The 22,456-nt window shown below is 36.8% G+C and overlaps 1 protein-coding gene across 1 annotated transcript in view; it reads left to right on the top strand.

The window, feature by feature from the left end:
- Positions 1–22,456, top strand: part of RGS18 (regulator of G protein signaling 18) — a 265,614-nt gene that overhangs the window by 76,028 nt on the left and 167,130 nt on the right. Inside the window, 1 exon segment of the mRNA XM_053693103.1 lies at positions 12,846–12,907. Within this exon segment, the coding sequence (XP_053549078.1) occupies positions 12,846–12,907 (62 nt within the window).

The raw sequence follows: 22,456 nt of genomic DNA, 5'->3' as shown, positions 1-22,456 counted from the left end.
AAGACAAATATCCCATTTTCTATTAAGAAAAAAGTTAATTTATAGAAAATGTGATTACAAAAAAACAATCATTAAAGCTTTCTAAATACCTACATTTGTAATACATTAATAATGGTACATTCCCTCTGGATTAATTAAGAAGTGTAAACATCACTACCAGAGTCCTCTGCTTGATCAATCACCCAAACACAATTGTGTATATTAGAAAAATATTGTCCTTTTTAATTAAAAACAAAAAAATGTTAAAGGGAGAGTTTAGTCAAAATTAAACTTTCATAATTTAGATAGGGCCTGAAACTTTAAACAACTTTCCAATTTGCTATATCTTTACATTTGCTTTGTTCCCTTGCTGGTATTTTTGAAAAGCTAAACCTAGGTAGGCTCAAACAGATTTAAAAAAACGTTGAAAACCTCCTCTTAGCTCAGAGCATTTTGAAAACTTTTCACAGTTAGACAGTACTAGTTCATGTGGGGCATATAGATGACATTGTGCTCACTCCCGTGGAGTTATTTAGGAGTCTGCACTGATTGGCTAAACTGCATGTCTGTCAAAAGCACTGAGATAAGGGGGCAGTCTGCAGAGGCTTAGATACAAGGTAATCACAGAGGTAAAAAGTATATTAATATAAGTGTGTTGGTTATGCAAAACTGGGGAATGGGAAATAAAGGGATTATCTATCTTTTTAAACAATAAACATTCTGGAGTAGACTGTCCCTTTAAGTTTGCATTTTTTAACTTTATATTTTTTTATCTGATGCACAATTATGACCTAATTATCATTACAAGGACACAATATAAAATATATAACATTAAAGTCATTATTTTTAAATATTTTCTATTGTGCATATTAAAGTGCAGCATTTACTCATGTCAAAAATATGTGTTTTGCCTTAAATTCTTCAGTAAAATCTACTTAAAGGGACACTGAACCCAATTTTTTACTTTTGTGATTCAGATAGAGCATACAATTTTAAGCAACTTTCTAATTTACTCCTATTATCAATTTTTCTTCATTGTCTTGCTATCCTTATTTAAAAAAGAAGGCATCTAAGCTATTTTTTGGTTTAGATTGCTGGACAGCACTTGTTTATTGGTCGGTTAAATTAATCCACCAATGGGGGCGGAGTCCGGAGCCCACGAGAATGGTCACATAACCTTGCTGCTCTGATCCTGATAATACTATATACTACTTTACATATTGATAAGCACAGGATTGAACCCTGAGAAATCCTTTGAGCAAACCCTGGACTCCTATCTAACAGTTAGCGAAAGCCAAATTTGCCCTCAGATGAAATTGGAACGGGGCTCTTTTTTGATTTCGCATATGCGGCGGCCATCTTTCCAACCTCGTGGCTGCAGATTTTTATAAATCTACCCGGGCTTCCAAGTTACACTGAGGACTGTTGCCATCATTTAGACCCCCCGGCAGGTACCCTCTGTGGGCCTGTCGTTAAGGAGCAGTGCTGCCTCACTAGTCACTGCGACACAAATACTACTCCTACCTACATTTGACGGGGATTCATAATCCAATTATTCCTGATGGAGCTTGGGGGAGCTGCCCTACTTGAACAGATTACACAACTCTTAAATAATCACTTTACACGGCTTGGGAGAGAGGTAGATACAGCTTGGAGAAATTAAGGTGATATGGCTCAACAGAACAACACAGCTATTGTGAGTACGGTAACGTCAAGTAAGGAGCCTACCAAGGAAAGTAACCTACCGGAGATGAAACAGCCTGATACACCTCTACCTGGTGGACTCCCCCGGGGGAGAGAGTTGGTGCTGGCTGACACCGTGAGCCCTGAAACACTAGCCGCAACAAACATCACTGCTTCACCTTGCCAAGCTACCGACTCATGTTCACCACGCATGAATCAATATGACCAGAAGGAGCAAGTGGTTCGGCATAATAACCCACTGAGAGTCTTTCAGATGCCTAAACAGGTATCGACAGGAGCATGGCCGGTGTCTATCGCAGATCGCAATCTAGCTGCAGAGTTGTGCAGCATAGCAACTAACCGGCTGGAGAACTTCAGTGTGGGATTGCTCGATGTGAGGAGAGAGGTCCAGACACATAGACAGGTTTGCTCATGCTTATATTACGGCCCTTTACACCCCAAGGCTCATATTCCGATACTAAGGACCGGTGTGGGCTAGGACACTGGGTTGATATGGACTAGGGATATGAGCAGTGAACTCCTCGCAAATTCTCTGCCTTTTTGAACGTTCATAGCCATTTAGACTTTTTACCATATGCATGGAAAGTTAGCTTGATCTAGTTTTTTAGTTTTGTTTTTTTGGGTTTTGTTTTTTTTCTTGCTAATAACTATTTAACAGCACAAGGCAAAAAAGAGGATAAAATGGAAGAAAAGAACAATATGTATTCATAACCAGTTATGCATATAATTGAATGCACTTACCCAAATTTACATTGTTTTTTCTAGCTATTAGATTATGACAAGAGCTGAAGTAACAAATTGCAGGTTTCCTATACCTATGTAATCCCCTGGTTCTTGTTATTTTCATTTATGCTAGCTACTTGCTTAATTTAGGAGATGAGCACTTAACCCCCACTTATCCGCATGTTATTCACACGATAACCATGTAAAATTTTACCTGTTCAGAAGCATTAATTTCGCTTTAGTATTACCCTATTTTGATGTTTCCAGCTATTCTAGTAGTGCAAATCATTTATTCCTTGTTGTAATGATGTCTTGGGGTCTCGCTGTCTGCGGCCGGGATGGCGTGATCCTAAAGCCATCTAATTATAGGACAGTAGTTTGCACCTAACTTTACTATTGAGATGGCTGGTCCCCTAACAATTCTCATTTAGACGTTATGAGCTACCCCAATGGTATAATTAGTAGTTAAGGTTATCAATTTTATCGCTAGTCCATCTACGCTCACAAAATGCATTGTACGTATTTAACACAAATTTCTATCTATCACACTGAACTCTCCAACTATTTATTAGGTATACCAGCGAGCCTAGCCTGTATATGTGTATAAAGAAATAGCACGTACAGTAAAACCCATGAGGGGCTCCTATGTGTTAAATCCCCCAAGTTAATCACTGTTCCCAGATGGAAAATTCCTTATTCCCCCTTCGTTATAAACATATAGCAATATAAAATTAAAATATGAGGCTTAGATAATGAGATCCACAAGTGGTCTCTATTAGTTAAGGTAACCTTCTGTAAGCTCCATTTATTACATACGGTGTAGGGCCCAAGAGTGGCCTTTTCAGGTAGACAAGAAGGTTTAACATTGATATTGGCATACTGTTGAAGCAACTGTAACTTTTATTAGATCCATGTCATGGGAATAACTGATACTGTTTATTGCATGTGCAGTTCTAATATGTCATTCTTATGATAAACCATGCAAGCTTGGAATGTACCTGTATAAGGCTGTAATACTATGCTTGTTCACCAATACTTAACTATATAATGGGTATTCCCATGAATCTAGTCTCAATATGTTTTTCATACAGCAACTGCGGATATTTTCGGTTCCATGTCATGGACACAGCAGACATTGTTTATTGCATATGTAATTTTAATATGTAACCCTTATTTGGAATGTACTTATATACTGTTGTTATACTATGTTTATTTGCCAAAACTATACCTCAATAAAAAATATAAAAAAAATAAAAAATTAATCCACCAATCAGCAAGGACAACCCAGGTTGTTCACCAAAAATGGGCCGGCATCTAAACTTACATTCTTGCATTTCAAATAAAGATACCAAGAGAATGAAGAACATTTGATAATGGGAGTAAATCAGAAAGTTGCTTAAAAGTACATGCTATATCTGAATCATGAAAGAAAAATATTGGGTTCAGTATCCCTTTAATTATAAATTCATAATAATACTTTAGCCGTTTCTGCTAATCCTCCTGTTAAGTACAACTGATTGGTGGAGAGTGACATGCATCTGGAAATATGATAAGAATAAAGCGGCCTAGATTCATAGATGCTCCTGAGGTTGTCATGGGGGCTAGTTTGAAAATCATTGAGGACTCTACCTGGATAATATTGCTAAATCATTAAAAAGGTGTTCCTCACAACAATGGTGGCTGGGACTCAGGAGGTTTTGGGAGGCCTGTTTCTATTATGTGGGAGGGGCCACATTGTGAGGGGCACAGTCCTGTGTGGATAGTGGGAGTGTTCATGGGCATGATTGGATAGTTTGGAGTGTCCAGGCGATCTATGGGTGGACCTAATTGAAATATTGTAAATTAGGAGTGACAGAGCTCAGCATTTGGGACTGTCCTTCTAAAATCTAGATAGTTGGAGGTCTGAAAAGGTATCCATGAAATGCATCAAGTCAGATGTAAGGAGATGTGTGGGATCCCAATGGCCTAGATTCATAGACGCTTTTAAAGGGTCATGATGAAACCCAAAAAAATTCTTTCATGATTCAGATAGAGAATACAATTTTAAACAACTTTCTAATTTACTTCTATTATCTAATCTGTTTCAATCTCTTGGTATCATTTGTTAAAGGAGCAGCAATGCACTACTAGTTTTTAACTGAACACATGGGTGAGCCAACCACATTCAATATATATATGCAGCCACCAATCAACAGCTAGAACCTAAGTTCTCTGCGTCTCATGAACTTGCCTAGATAAACCTTTCAGCAAATGATAACAAGAGAAGGAGGCAAATGAAATAATAGAAGTAAATTGGAAAGCTGTTTAAAATTGTATTCTCTATCTGAATCATGAAAGAAAATATTTGGGTTTCATGTCCCTTTAAGGGTGCCTTATTGTAAAGGTCTTGTTCATCCAACTATAACAGATAACAATGTGAAAAAAATAAAAATAAAACAATGATTACAAATAATTATAAAATATTTTGTCTCTCAATTGTTTCTCCCTAGTCTGATTTTTATTATTGTTTACTTTTTTGCATATGATTTATCAGGGGAGTTTTTGTTTCTTCTGTAAGGTTTTGGTGGCAAATATTGTTCACCGTGGAAAGGTTATGAGATAGATGCTTTTCTACTTAATATAATTAAGCTTAAAGGAACAGTATATACCTTATGTCTTGTATATATAAAATACATTTCTGTTGTGTTGCTATAAAATAACATATCATTCAAGTCATAATATTTTTGAAACAAATTAAAGGGACACTCAATCAAAATTAAACTTTCATTATTCAGATAGAGCAGCCATTTTAAACAACTTTCCAATTTACTTCCATAAACTAAATGTGCACAATAATTTTATATTTAAACTTTTTGAGTCACCAGCTCCTACTGAGCATGTGCAAGAATAAGTGTGTGTGCATTTGTGAATGGGCGATGGCTGTCACATGGTACAGGGGGAGTGGAAAAAGACATAACTTTTAAAATTGTCAGAAAAAAAATCTACTACTCATTTGAAGTTCAGAATAAGTGGTATTGCATTGTCTTGTTATCTTTCATTTGTTGATTATGCAAATCTACTGTGTTCACTGGTCCTTTAACAGCCTTTTTACTGCAATTATTTTCAATAGCCAAACTCCACCCACCAGGAGCCAAACTGGACTTTAATCTACAGACTGCAAGACTAGCCTGTGTTATAAAATTAGTAAAACATTGCATTGTTTTGCAGTTATTATCTGATAAAGCCAATTAGGAACATATATGTAGCAGAGTTAGCTTTAAGAAGTCAGCATGGTGCCTTTTAATTTAGACATTACTCAATTTTAAGAGCTGGAATACATACAAATATATAATGTTGTTTCATTATGCATAACTAAACATTTTATATAAACAATCTCAAGATGTTTACTGTCCCTTTAAGTTGCATCATGTGGCTCTTATTAGGGCTGGGTATAAGCCTCTTTAAGTTTTGGAATTTTCCATTTATTATGTTGCAGTGACTTTTTTTTTTTGACATATTAAAGGAATAGTCTAGTCAGAATTAAACTTTCATGATTCAGATAGAGCATGCAATTTTAAGCAACTTTCTAATTTACTCCTATTATCAATTTGTCCTCATTCTCTAGGTATCTTTATTTTAAAAAAAGCAGAAATGTAAGCTTAGATGCCAGGCCCATTTTTGGTTTCGCACCTGGGTAACCACCAATCAGCGAGTGCTACCCAGGTCCTGAACCAAAAATGGGCCAGCACCTAAGCTTACCTTTTTGCTTTTTCAAATAAAGATACCAAGAAAACTAAGAAAATTTGATAATTGAGTAAATTAGAAAGTTTCTTAAAATTACCTGCTCTATCTGAATCATAAAAGTTTAATTTTGACTAGATTATTCCTTTATTTTCCTGAATGTTTTTTCTGAATCTATTTAAATTACTAAGGCTGTTTGTACTACAGATGTAGCTGTATATTTTGGGAGAACTGTAATATTTTTTTCTATTTGGAAGCATATTATTAAAACTACATTTTGTGATATGAGTGACTGTTATTTTACATTTTTCAGAAATACTATATTTTAACCTTGGCTTCTTCTTTATCTGATCTTTTCTTTTTAAATAACTGGAAGTTGTTTGTTAAATGATATAACGCATTATAAGAATGGTCATTTTAGTAAAATTTTAGAATTTTATGGAATGCCCTTTTTTGTGTGAATATGTGTAGTATAATAATATGATACAGAAATCAAGTTACAAAAGAAACAGTAACCTATATTTATGAAGCATTAAGAAACCTCTTCAGAGAGACAGCCCTATCTAATTCTCATTTTATTCTGTAAATTACATTTAGGGCCATATTACGAGTGGTGCGATAACAGTTACGCTTTGGGCTTTCCACTCGTTTTACAAGTTAAAAGGAAAAGTGATTGCTTGAGCGCAATAGAAGTTAACGCCTGTCGGGTTAGCACGACCTTAGAGTTCAGGTTATCTGTTTCACAAAACACATCAAAAATATGTTACAAAGTACAGTTACACTCATAATAACATAATCTAATAAAAATTATTAAAATCAATATTGCACAAAAAAGTTATAAAGGCTCAAAGATATGAGGTTTCAGGTGTTAGAAAAAAAGGCAGACAAAGGGCTTTAACTTTCGGATATGTCTAAAGATGGATATATTCAGTGCCCTCCACTATTATTGGCACACTTGAGCAAAGGCGGCTGTGAAAATTTGTCTTTGTTTAAACGTTTGATCTTTTGTTAAAAAAAATACACAAAAATACTCTGCTCTCATGGGTTCCAACATTTGCAAATGCAACACAGCTTCATCAAAAAATAAATCTTTGTTAAAAATGTGTGGCACAATTATTGGCACCCCTATGAATTCATATGAGAAAAATATATTTGAAGTATATTCCCATTGATATTTTAAATGTTTTTAGTACACCTGGTTGACTAGGAACAGGATATTGTTCAACCATGACTTCCTGTTTCACAGGGGTATAAATATGAGGTAACACATTGGCCAAAGTCCCTTTCTCATTCTTAAAATGGGCAAGACCAATGAATATAGCTGTGATGTGCGACAAGAGATTGTTGAGCTTCACAAAATGGGAAGTGGCCAAAAAAATAGCAAAATCATTGAAAATGCCCATCTCCAACATCAGTGCAATAATTAAAAAGTTCCAGTCAACTGGCAATGTAATGAATCAACCTGGAAGAGGATGTGTGTCTTTATTGTCTCAACGCACTGTGAAGAAAATGGTTTAAGTGGCCAAAATATCTCTAAGGATCACAGCTGGAGAACTGCAGAAATTACTTGCGTGTTGTGCTCAGAAAGTATTATAAACTACAATCCAGCATCACCTACATCACCCCAATTTTTATGGAAGGGTTTCAAGAATAAAGCTTCTACTCTCATCCAAAAAAAAAACAAAAAAACTCAAGCATCTTGGTGGATCTTGAATGTTTTTGGGCTGTTGTTCTGCCAGAAGACCTGGATATTTTTTTAAGATACATGGGATCATAGACTTTATCAAATATCAACAGATATTAAATTAATACCTGACTGCCTTTGCTAGAAAGCTTAAAATGGGCTAAGGTTGGATCTTGCAGCAGGACAATGATCTTAAACATACATTAAAATCAACACAAAAATGGTTTACAGACCACAAAATCAAGGTCCTGCCATAGCCATCCCAGTACCCTGACTTGAACCCCATAGAAAACCTGTGGGGTGAACCTGAAGAGGAGAGTCCACCAGTGTCAACCTCTGTATGGAAGAATAAAATAAATATTGCACAAAAAAGTTATAAAGGCTCAAAGATATGAGGTCTCAGGTGTTAGAAAAAAAGGCAAAAAAAAAAAGAGTTTCAAGAAAAAAGCTTCTACTCTCATCGAAAAAACCTCCAAAAAACTCAAGCATCTTGGTGGATCTTTAAAGTTTTTGGGCTGTTGTTCTGTCAGAAGACCTGGGTTATTTTTAATATAAATGGGATCATAGACTTTATCAAATATCAACAGATATTAAATTAACACCTGACTGCCTCTGCTAAAAAGCTTAAAATGAGCTATGATTGGATCTTGCTGCAGGACAATGATCTTAAACATACATTAAAATCAACACAAAAATGGTTTACTGACCACAAAATCAAGGTCCTGCTATAGCCATCCCAGTCCCCTGACTTGAACCCCATAGAAAACCTGTGGGGTGAACCTGAAGAGGAGAGTCAACCAGAGTCGACCTCTGTATGGAAGAATGGTCTCAGATCCCTTGCCATGTATTCTCCAACCTCATCAGGCTTTATAGGAGAAGACTCAGAGCTGGTATCTTGACAAAGGGAGGTAGCACAAAGTATTGACTAAAAGGGTGCCAATATTTTTTTTGGGGGGGGGATAAACCTGTGTTGTGTTTGCAATTGTTTGTTATCCATGAAATCAGAGTATTTTTGTGTAATTTTGTTTGAAAAAAAGAACAAAAGCTTAAAGGGAAATTACTTTTGTGATGAAGATAGAGCATGCAATTTTAAGCAACTTTCTAATTTACTCCTATTATCAATTTTTCTTCGTTCTCTTGCTATCTTTATTTGAAAAAGAAGGCATCTAAGATTTTTTTGGTTCAGACACTCTGAACAGCACTTTTTTATTGGTGGATCAATTTATCTACCAATCAGCAAGAACAACCCAGGTTGTTCACCAAAAATGAGCCGGCATCTAAACTTACATTCTTGCATTTCAAATAAAGATACCAAGAGAATGAAGAAAATTTGATAATAGGAGTAAATTAGAAAGTTGGTTAAAATGTCATGCTCTATCTGAATCACAAAAGAAAAAATTTGGGTTCATTGTCCCTTTAAACAATAAAAGCCAAATTTTCACAGCCTTCTTTGCTCATATTTACCAAGGGTGTCAATATCACTGGAGGGCACAATATATGTGTATGTATGTTTGTGTGTATATATATATATATATATATATATATATATATATATATATATATATATATATATATATATATATGTATATATATATGTATATATATATGTATATATATATGTATATATATATATATATATATATATATATATATATATATATATATATGTATGTATTTACAATACAACTAATACAACTTCTCTCTCAACTCAAGATTTTGCCAGCCACTTCAATAACAAAATTGACTCCATCAGAAATGAAATTATCTCTCAACTTATTACCAATCTCCGACCTCCTCAAAAGTTCACAATCATGCAAAACCCAACTACCCTTAAATTTAGCTCTTTTGCCCCTGTTACAGTGGAAGACGTGTCTGCCCATATACTGTCCTCCCACCTCACTAACTGTCCCCTCGACCCTATCCCCTCACAGCTACTCCCCGCCCTCTCTTCTACCCTCATCCCCATACTCACACACATTTACAACCGCTCCCTCAGCACTGGTATATTTCCCTCATCTCTAAAACATGCACTGGTCAAGCCTATCCTAAAAAAACTTTACCTCGATCCAACCTCACCATCCAACTACCGTCCTATTTCCCTACTCCCTCTTGCCTCAAAACTCCTTGAAAAGTTAGTATATGCATGTCTATCCCATTTCCTTACACTAAACTCTCTTCTTGACCCACTGCAATCTGGATTTCGTCTCCATCACTCCACAGAGCAATTGTCAAGGTTACCAATGACCTACTTACAGCAAAATCCAAAGGCCACTTCTCTCTGCTTATCCTCCTTGATCTGTATGCAGCCTTAGACACTGTTGACCACCCTCTTTTGCTCCAAACCCTCCAATCCTTCGGCATATGCGACACAGCTCTCTTGTGGTTCTCTTCCTATCTATTTAAATGTACCTTAAGTGTAGCCATCTCCGGAGCATCCTCTGCCCCGTTACCACTTTTTGTTGGGCTACCTCAAGGCTCTGTCCTCGGTCCCCTTCTCTTTTCAATCTATACGTCATCATTAGGTTCCTTAATAAAGTCCCATGGGTTTAAATATAATTTGTATGCTGATGACACCCAAATCTACCTCTCTGCACTAGACATACCTCCTTCCTTACTAACCCGTGTCACTAACTGTCTTTCTCATATCTCATCTTGGATGTCCTCTCACTACCTTAAGCTAAATCTTTCCAAAACTGAACTCCTTATTTTTTGCCCTTCTTTCAAAATCTCCACCCCCCAATTTTCTATAACTGTTGATAATTCCATCATTACCCCTGCCCTTCATGCCTGATGTCTTGGGGTCATACTTGACTCAGACCTTTCCTTTACTCCTCACATTCAGTCCTTGGCTAAAGCCTGCCACTTACACCTTAAAAACATCTCTAATATTTGACATTTCCTTACACAAGACACAACTAAGATTTTAATCCACTCTCTCCTTTCCCGTCTCGACTACTGCAACTTTGTCATCTCTGGTCTACTTTTACAATCCATAATGAATGCCTCTGCCAGGCTCATCTTCCTTACACGTCACTCTTCATCTGCTGCACCTCTTTGCCAATCCCTTCACCGGCTTCCTTTTAACTCCAGGATTAACCTTGTCTCCAGACACTCTCCCTCCCATCCCCTTCACTCTGCTCACGATCTACTACTCTCCTCCTCTCTTGTTAAATCCTCACATTCCCATTTACAGGGCTTCTCCAGACTGGCCCCCTTCTTGTGGAACTCCCTGCCTCACTCCACAAGACTCTCCCCTAGTTTTAACAGCTTCAAGCGCTCCCTAAAGCATCTAATATTCAGGGATGCATACAACCAACACTAACCTTTCCTAACTCAATTGCTTTCCCCTTGAACCCCTTAGAATGCAAGCATATGAGCCCAGCTGTTTGTAGATAGCCTTCATAAGAGCCGACTACAACAGTGCCACTCTCGGCAGGGCCCTCTACCCATTTGATCCCTATAAATGTTATCCTGTATACCAACTATATTTATAGCACGGCGGAATCTGTTGGCACTCTACAAATACCTGTTAATAATGTGTATATATATTTATATATATATACAGTATATATATATATATACACAGTATATATATATATATATATATATATATACACAGTATATATATATATATATATATATATATAAAATAATATATATATATATATATATATACTGTATATAAATAATATATGTCTGTGTGTACATATATAGAAATATGTACTTATGAATAAAAAGAACATTTTGTTGGAATGTGAAATATTCATATTTTCATGTCAGGTTAGCGCACTTGAGAATATGCAAGTTTGCACGCGAGTAGGATGTTAGTTTTTTCCCCACTTTTTGGCCTCCATTGACTCCTATAGGGGAATACATTATTGTGTGCTTGATATTCTAAGTTAGGATTTTTACGCGTGTCGGGTTAGCACGCCAACAAAAACTGTTTACTTTCAACTAATAGTACAACTGCAACCCAACCCATGCCAAAAAGCTTATTTCTAGTGCAGTTAATGCTCGAGCAGGAGCGTTAAATAGCTCGCCACTTATAAACTAGCCCTTAATGTTGCAAACGATTTTTCATAGTCATTACACAACATATATTACAAAGTCAAATTTTTGCTTGAGAGTGTTTTATCGCACTATGCAGGTTTTGGATGAGCAGATACAATGATCAAAAACTCTCCTGCATGGGGGCTTTTTTTGAGCATCAGGACATTAGTCATTCCAAGCTTCTGAGTTAAGACCTGTCCTATACATTGTTGAATTATTTATTGGCCAGTAATAATAATATATCTTGCAATGGTAAAATAAATAAACAAAATATATAGTACAATTAAAGGGACAGTCAAGTCCAAAATAAACTTTCATGATTCAAATAGGACATGTAATTTTAAACAACTTTCCAATTTACTTTTGTCACCAATTTTGCTTTGTTCTCTTGGTATTCTTAGTTGAAAGCTAAACCTAGGTAGGCTCATATGCTCTATTTCTTAGACCTTTAAGGCCGCCTCTAATCTGAATGCATTTTGACAGTTTTTCACCACAAGAGGGCATTAGTTCATGTGTGTCACATAGATAACATTAAGCTCACGCATGTGAAGTTACCTAGGAGTCAGCACTGATTGGCTAAAATGCAAGTCTGTCAAAAGAACTGAAATAAGGGGGCAGTTTGCAGAGGCTTAGATACAAGGTAATTACAGAGGTTAAACATGTATTACTATAACAGTTTTGGTTATGCAAATTTGGGAATGGATAATAAAGTGATTATCTTTTTAAACAACAACAATTTTGGTGTTGACTGTCCCTTTAACCTAAAAGTAATATATAACATAAATAAAATATAAAACAAATAATATATAAAATAAATAATATATAAAATAAATAATATATAAAATAATTGTGTCTTCAAATAATCTAAACAAACATGTTGCAAAATATAATTGTGTGTGTAAACAGGTACCATATGTTTAGAGAGTTTAATAAATTCACTAACCAGGATCTTCATCAAAGAACATTTTTTTTTGTTTCTGCACAGAGTGTCCCCAGAAGAAGCAATGAAATGGGGTGAATCATTTGACAAACTGCTTTCTCATAAAGGTTAGTAGCATATCCCTTTCCCTGCAGACCATAATTACTTGATATAAAATGACAAAATGGAGATGTGTAATTAAGCAGCCAAGGCAGTTATCTAAATTAAGTATGATGGGTCACTTATATCTGTATGAGCTTTAGCTGACTACTGTCATGTAGTGGAAATGAAGCATTGATTTGTAACTTTCACGCTTTGCATTTTATAGCCTGTAAGTAATGTAATGGCAGGAGCTGGTGTGAACATTCTTCCCATAACCACTGGAAAGGTGACATACAGTAATTGAGAGATAGTTTTACAAGTGAATAATAGGTTGTTGAGCTATACAAAGACTTCAACAACATTGTAGAGGAAAAAAATAACTATTCCTTTGTCTTTTAAGTGACAATTAGAAGAAAAAAAAAATCATACTTTTAACTTAATATAAGGTTATTTAGGGGAATGATTTTCTAGTAGGCATTAATTAAAAAGCTAGTTTAATTTAATAGTATTTTTAATGTGTTCAAAATATATATATTTTTTAGAAAAATAAGTTGTTCATTCCAGTATCTAACTTGTCTTATGTTCATTAAGTGCAAGCTTTCAGTATAATTTTTATTATTTACTTGTTACTTAAAGAGATATGAAACCCAGCATTTGTCTTTTATGATTCAGACAGAACACACAATTTGCTTTGTTCTCTGGTTATCCTTGGTTTAAAAGCATATTTAGATAGGTGCAGGAGCTGGGATCTAGCTACTGATTGGTAGCTGCACATATATGCCTCTTGTGATTGGCTAACCACTCTGTTAAGCTAGTTCCAAGTAGTGCATTGCTGCTTCTTCAAGAAAGGATTCCAAGAAAACTAAGCAAAATTGATAATAAAAGTAAATTTGAAAGTTGTTTACATATATATGCTCTATCTGATTCATGAAATAAAATGTTTGGGTTTAATTTCCTTTAAGAGGTACATCAGTAATCAACGTGTATGAGAATGGGTTAATATTTAAATATATATGTGTCTGGACAAAGGGCTATTAATTACTACAATTTGTGTGTCTGGCAAAAATAACTTTTACAAATATTTTCAGACTTTAATGTTGTCAAAAAAAAAACTCCCAAGGTTTTAAGGTTTTATGTATAAAAACAAAAAACAGGTTATTGAACATTTGGTTGAAAAGTTTAACTCTGGCTATATATTTATCTATTTGACTGTGTGTAGCTAAGAGAATGGGTTAATAACTAAACCTTTATCTATCTGGAACAAAGGGTTAATCACTGCTACTATTTAGTGACATAACATGTTAATTACTGGTGTGTGTGTGACTGGAAGAAGGAGCTTATCACCCTTATATGTTGGGTGATTTAAAATGACTAAACTCAGACCATTTAAAAATATTTTTCTGACTTTTTGATTAAAGGAATAGTCTAGTCAAGATTAAACTTTCACGATTCAGATAGAGCATGCATTTTGAGCCAGCCCATTTTTGTTTCTGCACCTGGGTAGTGCTTGCTGATTGTTGGCTACATCTAGACACCAATCAGAAAGTGCTACTCAGGTGCTATACCAAAAATGGGCCGACTCCTATGCTTACATTCCAGATTTTTCAAATAAAGATACCAAGAGAACAAAGAAAAATTGATAAAAGGCGTAATTATAAAGTTGCCTAAAATTGTCTGCTCTATCTGAATCATGAAGGTTTCATTTTGACTAGACTATTTCTTTAATATAATGTAATGACATTTATGTTTTCACAACAAACCTCCCAAGGGTTTAAGGCTTTTGAACATTTTGGTCTGCCTGTGCTTTCATTGCTTTTTACAACACATTTAAAGGGACAGTCAAGTCCAAAAAAAACTTTTATTTTTCAAATAGGGCATGTAATTTTAAACAACTTTCCAATTTACTTTTATCAACAATTTTGCTTTGTTCTCTTGGTATTCTTAGTTGAAAGCTAGACCTAGGAAGGCTCATATGATAATTTCTAAGCCCTTGAAGACCGCCTCTAATCACATGCTTTGTATTTGCTTTTCACAGCAGGGGAGAGCTAGTTCAGGTAAACCCTATAGATAACATTGTGAGCATGCCCGTGGATTGTGACAGACACTGCACTAATTGGCTAAAATGCAAGTCAATCAATAGATAATAACTAAAAGTCATGTGATTAGGGGCGGTCAGAAGATGCTTAGATACAAGATAGTCACAGCAGTAAAAAGTGTATTAATATAACTGTGTTGGTTATGCAAAACTGGGGAATGGGTAATAAAGGGATTATCTATCTTTTTAAACAACAAAAATTCTGGTGTTGACTGTCCCTTTAAGTCCAACATACAGAGTATTTTTAGATGTAGGCTACCAGGGACCACTGCCAAGTCCCAATTTATTTTGCATGATTAAGGGGTCACTCCTGAAACTTTGCTGCTGACTCTGTTTTGGATCCCTTTCAATAAAAGGATAATATTTATTTATTTGAGTGCGACTACTTTCTACTTTTTTTGTTACATGTTTCCCTGGCTTTTTGTCATTATTAAAAGTTCCGATTGCGCATGCCCAGGTCCTTTTTCTTTCATAAGGAAGCATTCTTATTGAGTAGTCAAAAAATGTCACCGTGATTTAGCATGTAGGATTAAGAAAAATATTATTGTCATGTCTGATGGAGCTGTCTAGTTTTCTTTTATGCATATATATTTGAGTTGACTTTTATAGAAGGTATCAGGGTTTTGGGGGGTTTTTTTGTTTTATTTTTTTACTTTTTATTTGTTAATTTGGCAATGTGCTTGGTTTTCTTTTGTGCATATATTAGAGTGGACTGTTTTATATTACGGGGCCTATCTATCAAGCTCGGTATGGAGCTTGACGACCCGTGTTTCTGGCGAGCCTGTAGGCTCGCCAGAAACGGCATTTATGAAGCAGCGGTCTAAATTGCTGTCGGACCTAATCCGCACTGTCGGATCAGGTCCAACAGACATATGATAAATAGACCTCTTTGTGTTTTTTAGTTTTTGTTTGTTTGCTTTGTAATGTTGTTAAAACAATTGTGTGATGCCATTATATTTGACAGTGGAAGTGGTTCCACCACAGATTGTTATTGTTATTATTAATATTTTGCAAGTATGTACCACAGATAGTTTGCTCAAAATGGAGCAATCTTCGTAAATAAAAGTAAAAATAGAAAAAAATTGTCAGTGCTCAGCGTGCCTCTCCCTAGTTAACTTCTTTTATTCCATTTAATGATTTATTTCTGATTAAATATCATTAATGGGATCTTTAACATGATGTCAGCTATCTTTTAGCTAAATTCTAAATACAAACGGACATACATTTTTTGAGTAATTGTCTACTTCCTGTATTAAAAAAATGAAAAACAGCAACTTATTAAGGTTATGGAAATGGAAGAATATTTTGACCCACCAACTTAAAACTACAACAGCCACCACTGCAACTGTTCTTTTTCAAATTAAAATATAGATTGCAGTATACATTATAGAATTATAAAACAATTAATATATTTCACTGTATTAATAATTAACATATAGCCAGATTACGAGTTTTGAGCGCTATAGGGAAATTAACGACTGCAACATTTTCGGCGTTATTTCACCTCCCTATAGCGCTGCTATTACAGGCTTACAAAAACAGGCTTGTGCGAGCGATATGGTTGCGTTGATCTCCATACCACAACGAAATCAAGCGCTGCTTTGACATGCTCGTGCACATTTTTCCCATAGACATCAATGGAGAGAGGCGGCAAAAAAAAGCCTAACACCTGCAATCGCGGATTGAAAAGCTCCGTAATGCAGCCCCATTGATGTCTATGGGGAAAAGAAAAAGTAACGTTAAAACCTAACACCCTAACATAAACCCCACGTCTAAACACCCCTAATCTGCTGCCCCTAACATCGCCGCGACCTACATTACATTATTAACTCCTAATCTGTTTCCCCTAACATCGCCGCCACCTACATTAGTTATTAACCCCTAATCTTCTGCCCCTAACATCGCCGCCACCTACCTACACTTATTAACCCCCTAATCTGCCGCCACCAATGTCGCAGCCATTATAATAAAGTTATTAACCCCTAAACCTAATCCTAACGTAACCCTAAGTCTAACCCTAACACCCCCTAGCTTAAATATAATTAAAATAAAGCTAAATAAACCTTACACTTATTAACAAAATAATTCCTATTTAAAACTAAATACAACTTACCTGTAAAAAAAACAAACCTAAGCTAGCTACAAAATAACTAATAGTTACATTGTAGCTATCTTAGGTTTTATTTTTATTTCACAGGTAAGTTTGTATTTATTTTAAAGGGACAGTCTAGTCTAAAATAAACTTTCATGATTCAGATAGGGCATGTCATTTTAAACAACCAAGCCTCTTATCTGAAAGCATTTAACAGTTTTTTCACCACTAGAGGGTGTTAGTTCATGTGCGTCATATAGATAACACTGTGCTCATGCACGTGGAGTTACCTGGGAGTCAGCACTGATTGGCTAAAATCAAATGCAAGTCTGTCAAAAAAACTGAAATAAGGGGGCAGTTTGCAGAGGCTTAGATACAAGGTAATCAAAGAGGTTAAAAAATGTATTAATATAACTGTGTTGGTTTTGCAAAATTAGGGAATGGGTAATAAAGGGTAATAAAGGGATTATCTATCTTTTAAAACAATAAAAATTCTGGTGTAGACTGTCCCTTTAACAAGATAGACTAGTTAACTATTTACTAGCTACCTAGTTGAAATAAATACAAAATAAAACCTAACCTGTCTTACACTAAAACCTAACATTACAAAAAATAAAATAAATTAAATTAATAAAATACAATTTACTAACTTACAAAAAAAAAAATAAACACTAAATTACAAAAAATAAAAAATGAAATTATCAAAAATAAAAATGAATTACTCCTAATCTAATAGCCCTATCAAAATAAAAAAGCCCCCCAAAATAAAAAAAAACCTAGCCTACACTAAACTGCCAATGTCCCTTAAAAGGGCATTTTGCAGGGCATTGCCCCCAAAATACCAGCTCTTTTACATTGCAATAAAAAATACAAACAACCCACCAACAGTAAAACCCACCACCCACCCAATCAAACCCCCAAATAAAAACCTATCTAAATAAACCTAAGCTAAACATTGCCCTAAAAAGGTAATTTGACATTGCCCTTAAAAGGGCATGTAGCTCTTTTACTAATTGCCCGATACCCTAACCTAAAAAAAACCCACCCAAAAAAACTTTAAAAAACTTAACACTAACCCCCATCAATCCACTTACAGTTATCGAGGTCTGGACATCCATCCACATCCAAGCGGCAAGAAGTCTTCATCTAGGCGGCCTCTTTGATCTTCATCCAGCCGGCAAAGTCCTCATCCAAGAGGCAAGAAGTCTTCATCCAGACGACATCTTCTATCTTCATCCAACCGGGCGGAGCGGGTCCATCTTCAAAACATCTGGCACGGAGCATCCTCTTCTTACGGTTGTCACCGTAAACTGAATATTCCCTTTAAGTGACGTCATCCAAGATGGCATCTCTTACATTCCTATTGGCTGAAAGATTTCTATAAGCCAATAGGAATTAAAGGGGAAAAAAATCCTATTGGCTGTTGCAATCAGCCAATAGGATTGAGCTTTCATCCTATTGACTGATCCAATCAGCCAATAGGTTGAGCTTTCATTCTATTGGCTGTTCCAGTCAGCCAATAGAATGAGTGTTTTTTTTGTTCCAATCAGCCAATAGAATGAGTGTTTTTTTGTGGGGGGGAGTTAAGTTAAGGGTTTTGGGCAATTCGTAAAAGAGCTAAATACCTTTTAACCCCTTAAGGACAAGGCCATTTTTCAATTTCTTTCCCTGAAGGACCAGGTCTATTTTTACATTTCTGCAGTGTTTAGCTGTAATTTTCCTCTTACTCATTTACTGTACCCACACATATTATATACCGTTTTTCTCGCCATTAAATGGACTTTCTAAAGATACCATTATTTTCATCATATCTTATAATTTACTATAAAAAAATGAAAAAAACACACTTTTTCTAACTTTGACCCCCACAATCTGTTACACATCTACAATCACCAAAAATAAAACATGCTAAATAGTTTCTAAATTTTGTCCCGAGTTTAGAAATACCCAATGTTTACATGTTGTTTTTTTTTTTTTGCAAGTTATAGGGCAATAAATACAAGTAGCACTTTGCTATTTCCAAACCACTTTTTTTCAAAATTAGTGCTAGTTACATTGGAATACTGATATCTTTCAGGAATCCCTGAATATCCATTGACATGTATATATTTTTTTTTATAAGACATCCCAAAGTATTGATGTAGACCCATTTTGGTATATTTCATGCCACCATTTCACCGCCAAATGCAATCAAATAAAAAAAATTGTTCACTTTTTCCAAAATATTTTCACAAACTTTAGGTTTCTCACTGAAATTATTTACAAACAACTTGTACAATTATGGCATAAATGGTTGTAAATGCTTCTCTGGGATCCCCTTTGTTCAGAAATAGCAGACATATATGGCCGCTTTATGGTTATTGCAGTGATGTCTCGATATCGAGGCATCCTGCAATAACATTTTTTCCCCCATCCGATGCAGAGAGAGCCACTCTGTGGCCCTCTCTGCACCGGCATCGATGGCCGCAATCGTTGGTGGGTGGGAGCCGATGTGGGAGGCGGGTGGGCGGCCATCGATGGAAGATTGAAGAGAGAGGGGCGCGGGATCGGGGGCGGGGTTGTCGGGAACGCGCACGGGCGCGCGCATGCACGGGGAGCGGTGGTCGGGCATGTGCACGGGGAGGGAACGGGTGGGAACCGCTATACTACAGAAAAATGTGGATAGATAAGTGGGAGACAGCAGGGGGGGGGAACAGCAGAAAATGTTAATTGTAAGGGATCTGGGAGGGGGGTGGTGGTTTGTATATGGGGGGGAAGCTACACTACAGAAAAAAAAATAAAAAAATATAAAAAAAAAGGCATTTTTTTCTAAACTGGGTACTGGCAGACAGCTGCCAGTACCCAAGATGGCTCCCAGTAAGGTAGAGGGGGAGGGTTAGAGTGCTGTTTGGGGGGGGATCAGGGAGATTAAGGGCTAAGGGGGATCCTACACAGCAGCATATGTAAATATGCTATACAATTTTTTTTATTTTTTTTTTAAATATACCTTTTATTTCAGTACTGGCAGACTTTCTGCCAGTACTTAATATGGCGGGGACAATTGTGGGATGGGGGAGGGAAGAGAGCTGTTTGGGAGGGATCCTGGGGTGGATGTGTCAGGTGGGAGGCTGATCTCTACGCTAAAGCTAAAATTAACCTTGCAAGCTCCCTACAAGCTACCTAATTAACCCCTGAACTGCTGGGCATAATACATGTGTGGTGCGCAGCGGCATTTAGCGGCCTTATAATTACCAAAAAGCAACGCCAAAGCCATATATGTCTGCTATTTCTAAACAAAGGGGATCCCAGAGAAGCATTTACAATCATTTATGCCATACTTGCAAAAGTTGTTTGTAAATAATTTCAGTGAGAAACCTAAAATTGTGAAATATTTTACGTTTTTTTTTATTTGATCGCATTTAGCGGTGAAATGGTAGCATGAAATATACCAAGATGGGCCTAGATCAATACTTGGGGTTGTCTACTACACTACACTAAAGCTAAAATTAACCCTAGACGCTCCCTACATCCTCCCTAATTAACCCCATCCAAATTAGCACATCTAGTTTTTTATCTCCCCCCATAATTTTAATGAATTTTGCATTTGCTCTATTGCAGCCCAAAGCCCTAACCTAAAAATAAAACCCACCCAATACACCCTTAAAAATCCTAACACTAACCCCCGAAGATTCACTTACCGGGAGAAGTCTTCATCCAAGCGGCAAGATGTCCTCAACGAAGCCGGCATAAGTGGTCCTCCAGACGGGCAGAAGTCTTCACCCAGATGGCATCTTCTATCTTCATGCTTCCGACGCGGAGCGACTTCATCTTCAAGACATCCGGTGCGGTGCATCCTCTTCTTCCGACGTCTTCTTGCTGAATGAAGGTACCTTTAAGTGACATCATCCAAGATGGCGTCCCTTAGATTCCGATTGGCTGATAGAATTCTATCAGCCAATCGGAATTAAGGTAGAAAAAATCCTATTGGCTGATGCAATCAGCCAATAGGATTGAACTTCAATCATATAGGCTGATCTAATCAGCCAATAGGATTGAGCTTGCACTCTATTGGCTGTTCCAATCAGCAATTAGAATGCAATCTCAATCTTATTGGCTGATTGGCTCAGCCAATAGGTTTTTTTCAACCTTAATTCCGATTGGCTGATAGAATTCTATCAGCCAATCGGAATCTAAGGGACGCCATCTTGGATGACATCACTTAAAGGTACCTTCATTCAGCAAGAAGACGGCAGAAGAGGATGCTCCACGCCTGATGTCTTGAAGATGGAGCCGCTCCATGTCGGAAGTATGAAGATAGAAGATGTCATCTGGGTGAAGACTTCTGCCCGTCTGGAGGACCACTTCTGCCCGTCTCGAGGACCATTTCTGCCGGCTTCGTTGAGGACATCTTGCCGCTTGGATGAAGACTTCTCCCGGTAAGTGAATCTTCGGGGGTTGGTGTTAGAATTTTTTAAGGGTGTATTGGGTGGGTTTTATTTTTAGATTAGGGCTTTGGGCTGCAATAGAGCTAAATGCCCTTTTAAGGGCAATGCCCATCCAAATGCCCTTTTCAGGGCAATGGGGAGCTTAGGTTTTTTTTAGTTAGGGTTTTATTTGGGGGGTTGGTTGTGTGGGTGGTGGGTTTTACTGTTGGGGGGGTTGTTTGTATTTTCTTTTTCAGGTAAAAGAGTTGATTTCTTTGGGGCAGTGCCCCGCAAAAGGCCCTTTTAAGGACTATTGGTAGTTTAGTTTAGGCTAGGGTTTTTTTTTATTTTGGGGGGGCTTTTTTATTTTGATAGGGCTCTTAGATTAGGTGTAATTAGTTTAAATATCTTGTAATTTGTTTTTCATTTTCTGTAATTTAGTGGTTTTTTTGGTTGTAATTTAGCTAATTGTATTTAACCCCTTAATGACGCATGTCGTAGAGGGTACGTCGCACACAACCTGGTCTTAAAAGACCAGCGACATACCCTGTACGACATTAGGGGTTTAAAGCGGCTGGAAGCGATCCTGCTCGCTTCCAGCTGCTTTTTGGTTATTGCAGTGATGCCTGCAATAACACCCCTTGGCCATCTGATGAAAAGAGAGCCACTCTGTGGCCCTCTCTGCACCGGACATCAATGGCCGGTATCGTTGGTGGGTGGGAGCCGACTTGGGAGGTGGGTGGGCGGCCATCGATGGGCCGGGTAATGTAGAGGAGGGCGGGGCCGATGGGGGCACGCACGAACGTGCGTGCATGCATGGGAGCTGGCGGGCGCGTGCACGGGGCGGGAGCGGGTGGGAACCGCTACACTACACAAAATATATTGTTATAAAAGTGGGAAAAAGGGTTTTTTTAAGTTTAAAAAAAAATAAATTTAAGGTATCTAGGAGGGGGTGGGGGGTTGGTCTTTGGTGGGGGGGGAGCTA

This window comes from Bombina bombina, chromosome 10 (genome assembly GCF_027579735.1).
Source record: "Bombina bombina isolate aBomBom1 chromosome 10, aBomBom1.pri, whole genome shotgun sequence".
NCBI lineage: Eukaryota > Metazoa > Chordata > Amphibia > Anura > Bombinatoridae > Bombina > Bombina bombina.
The sequence above is the reverse complement of the archived record's forward strand: the minus strand, read 5'-3'. Positions and strand labels throughout refer to the sequence as shown.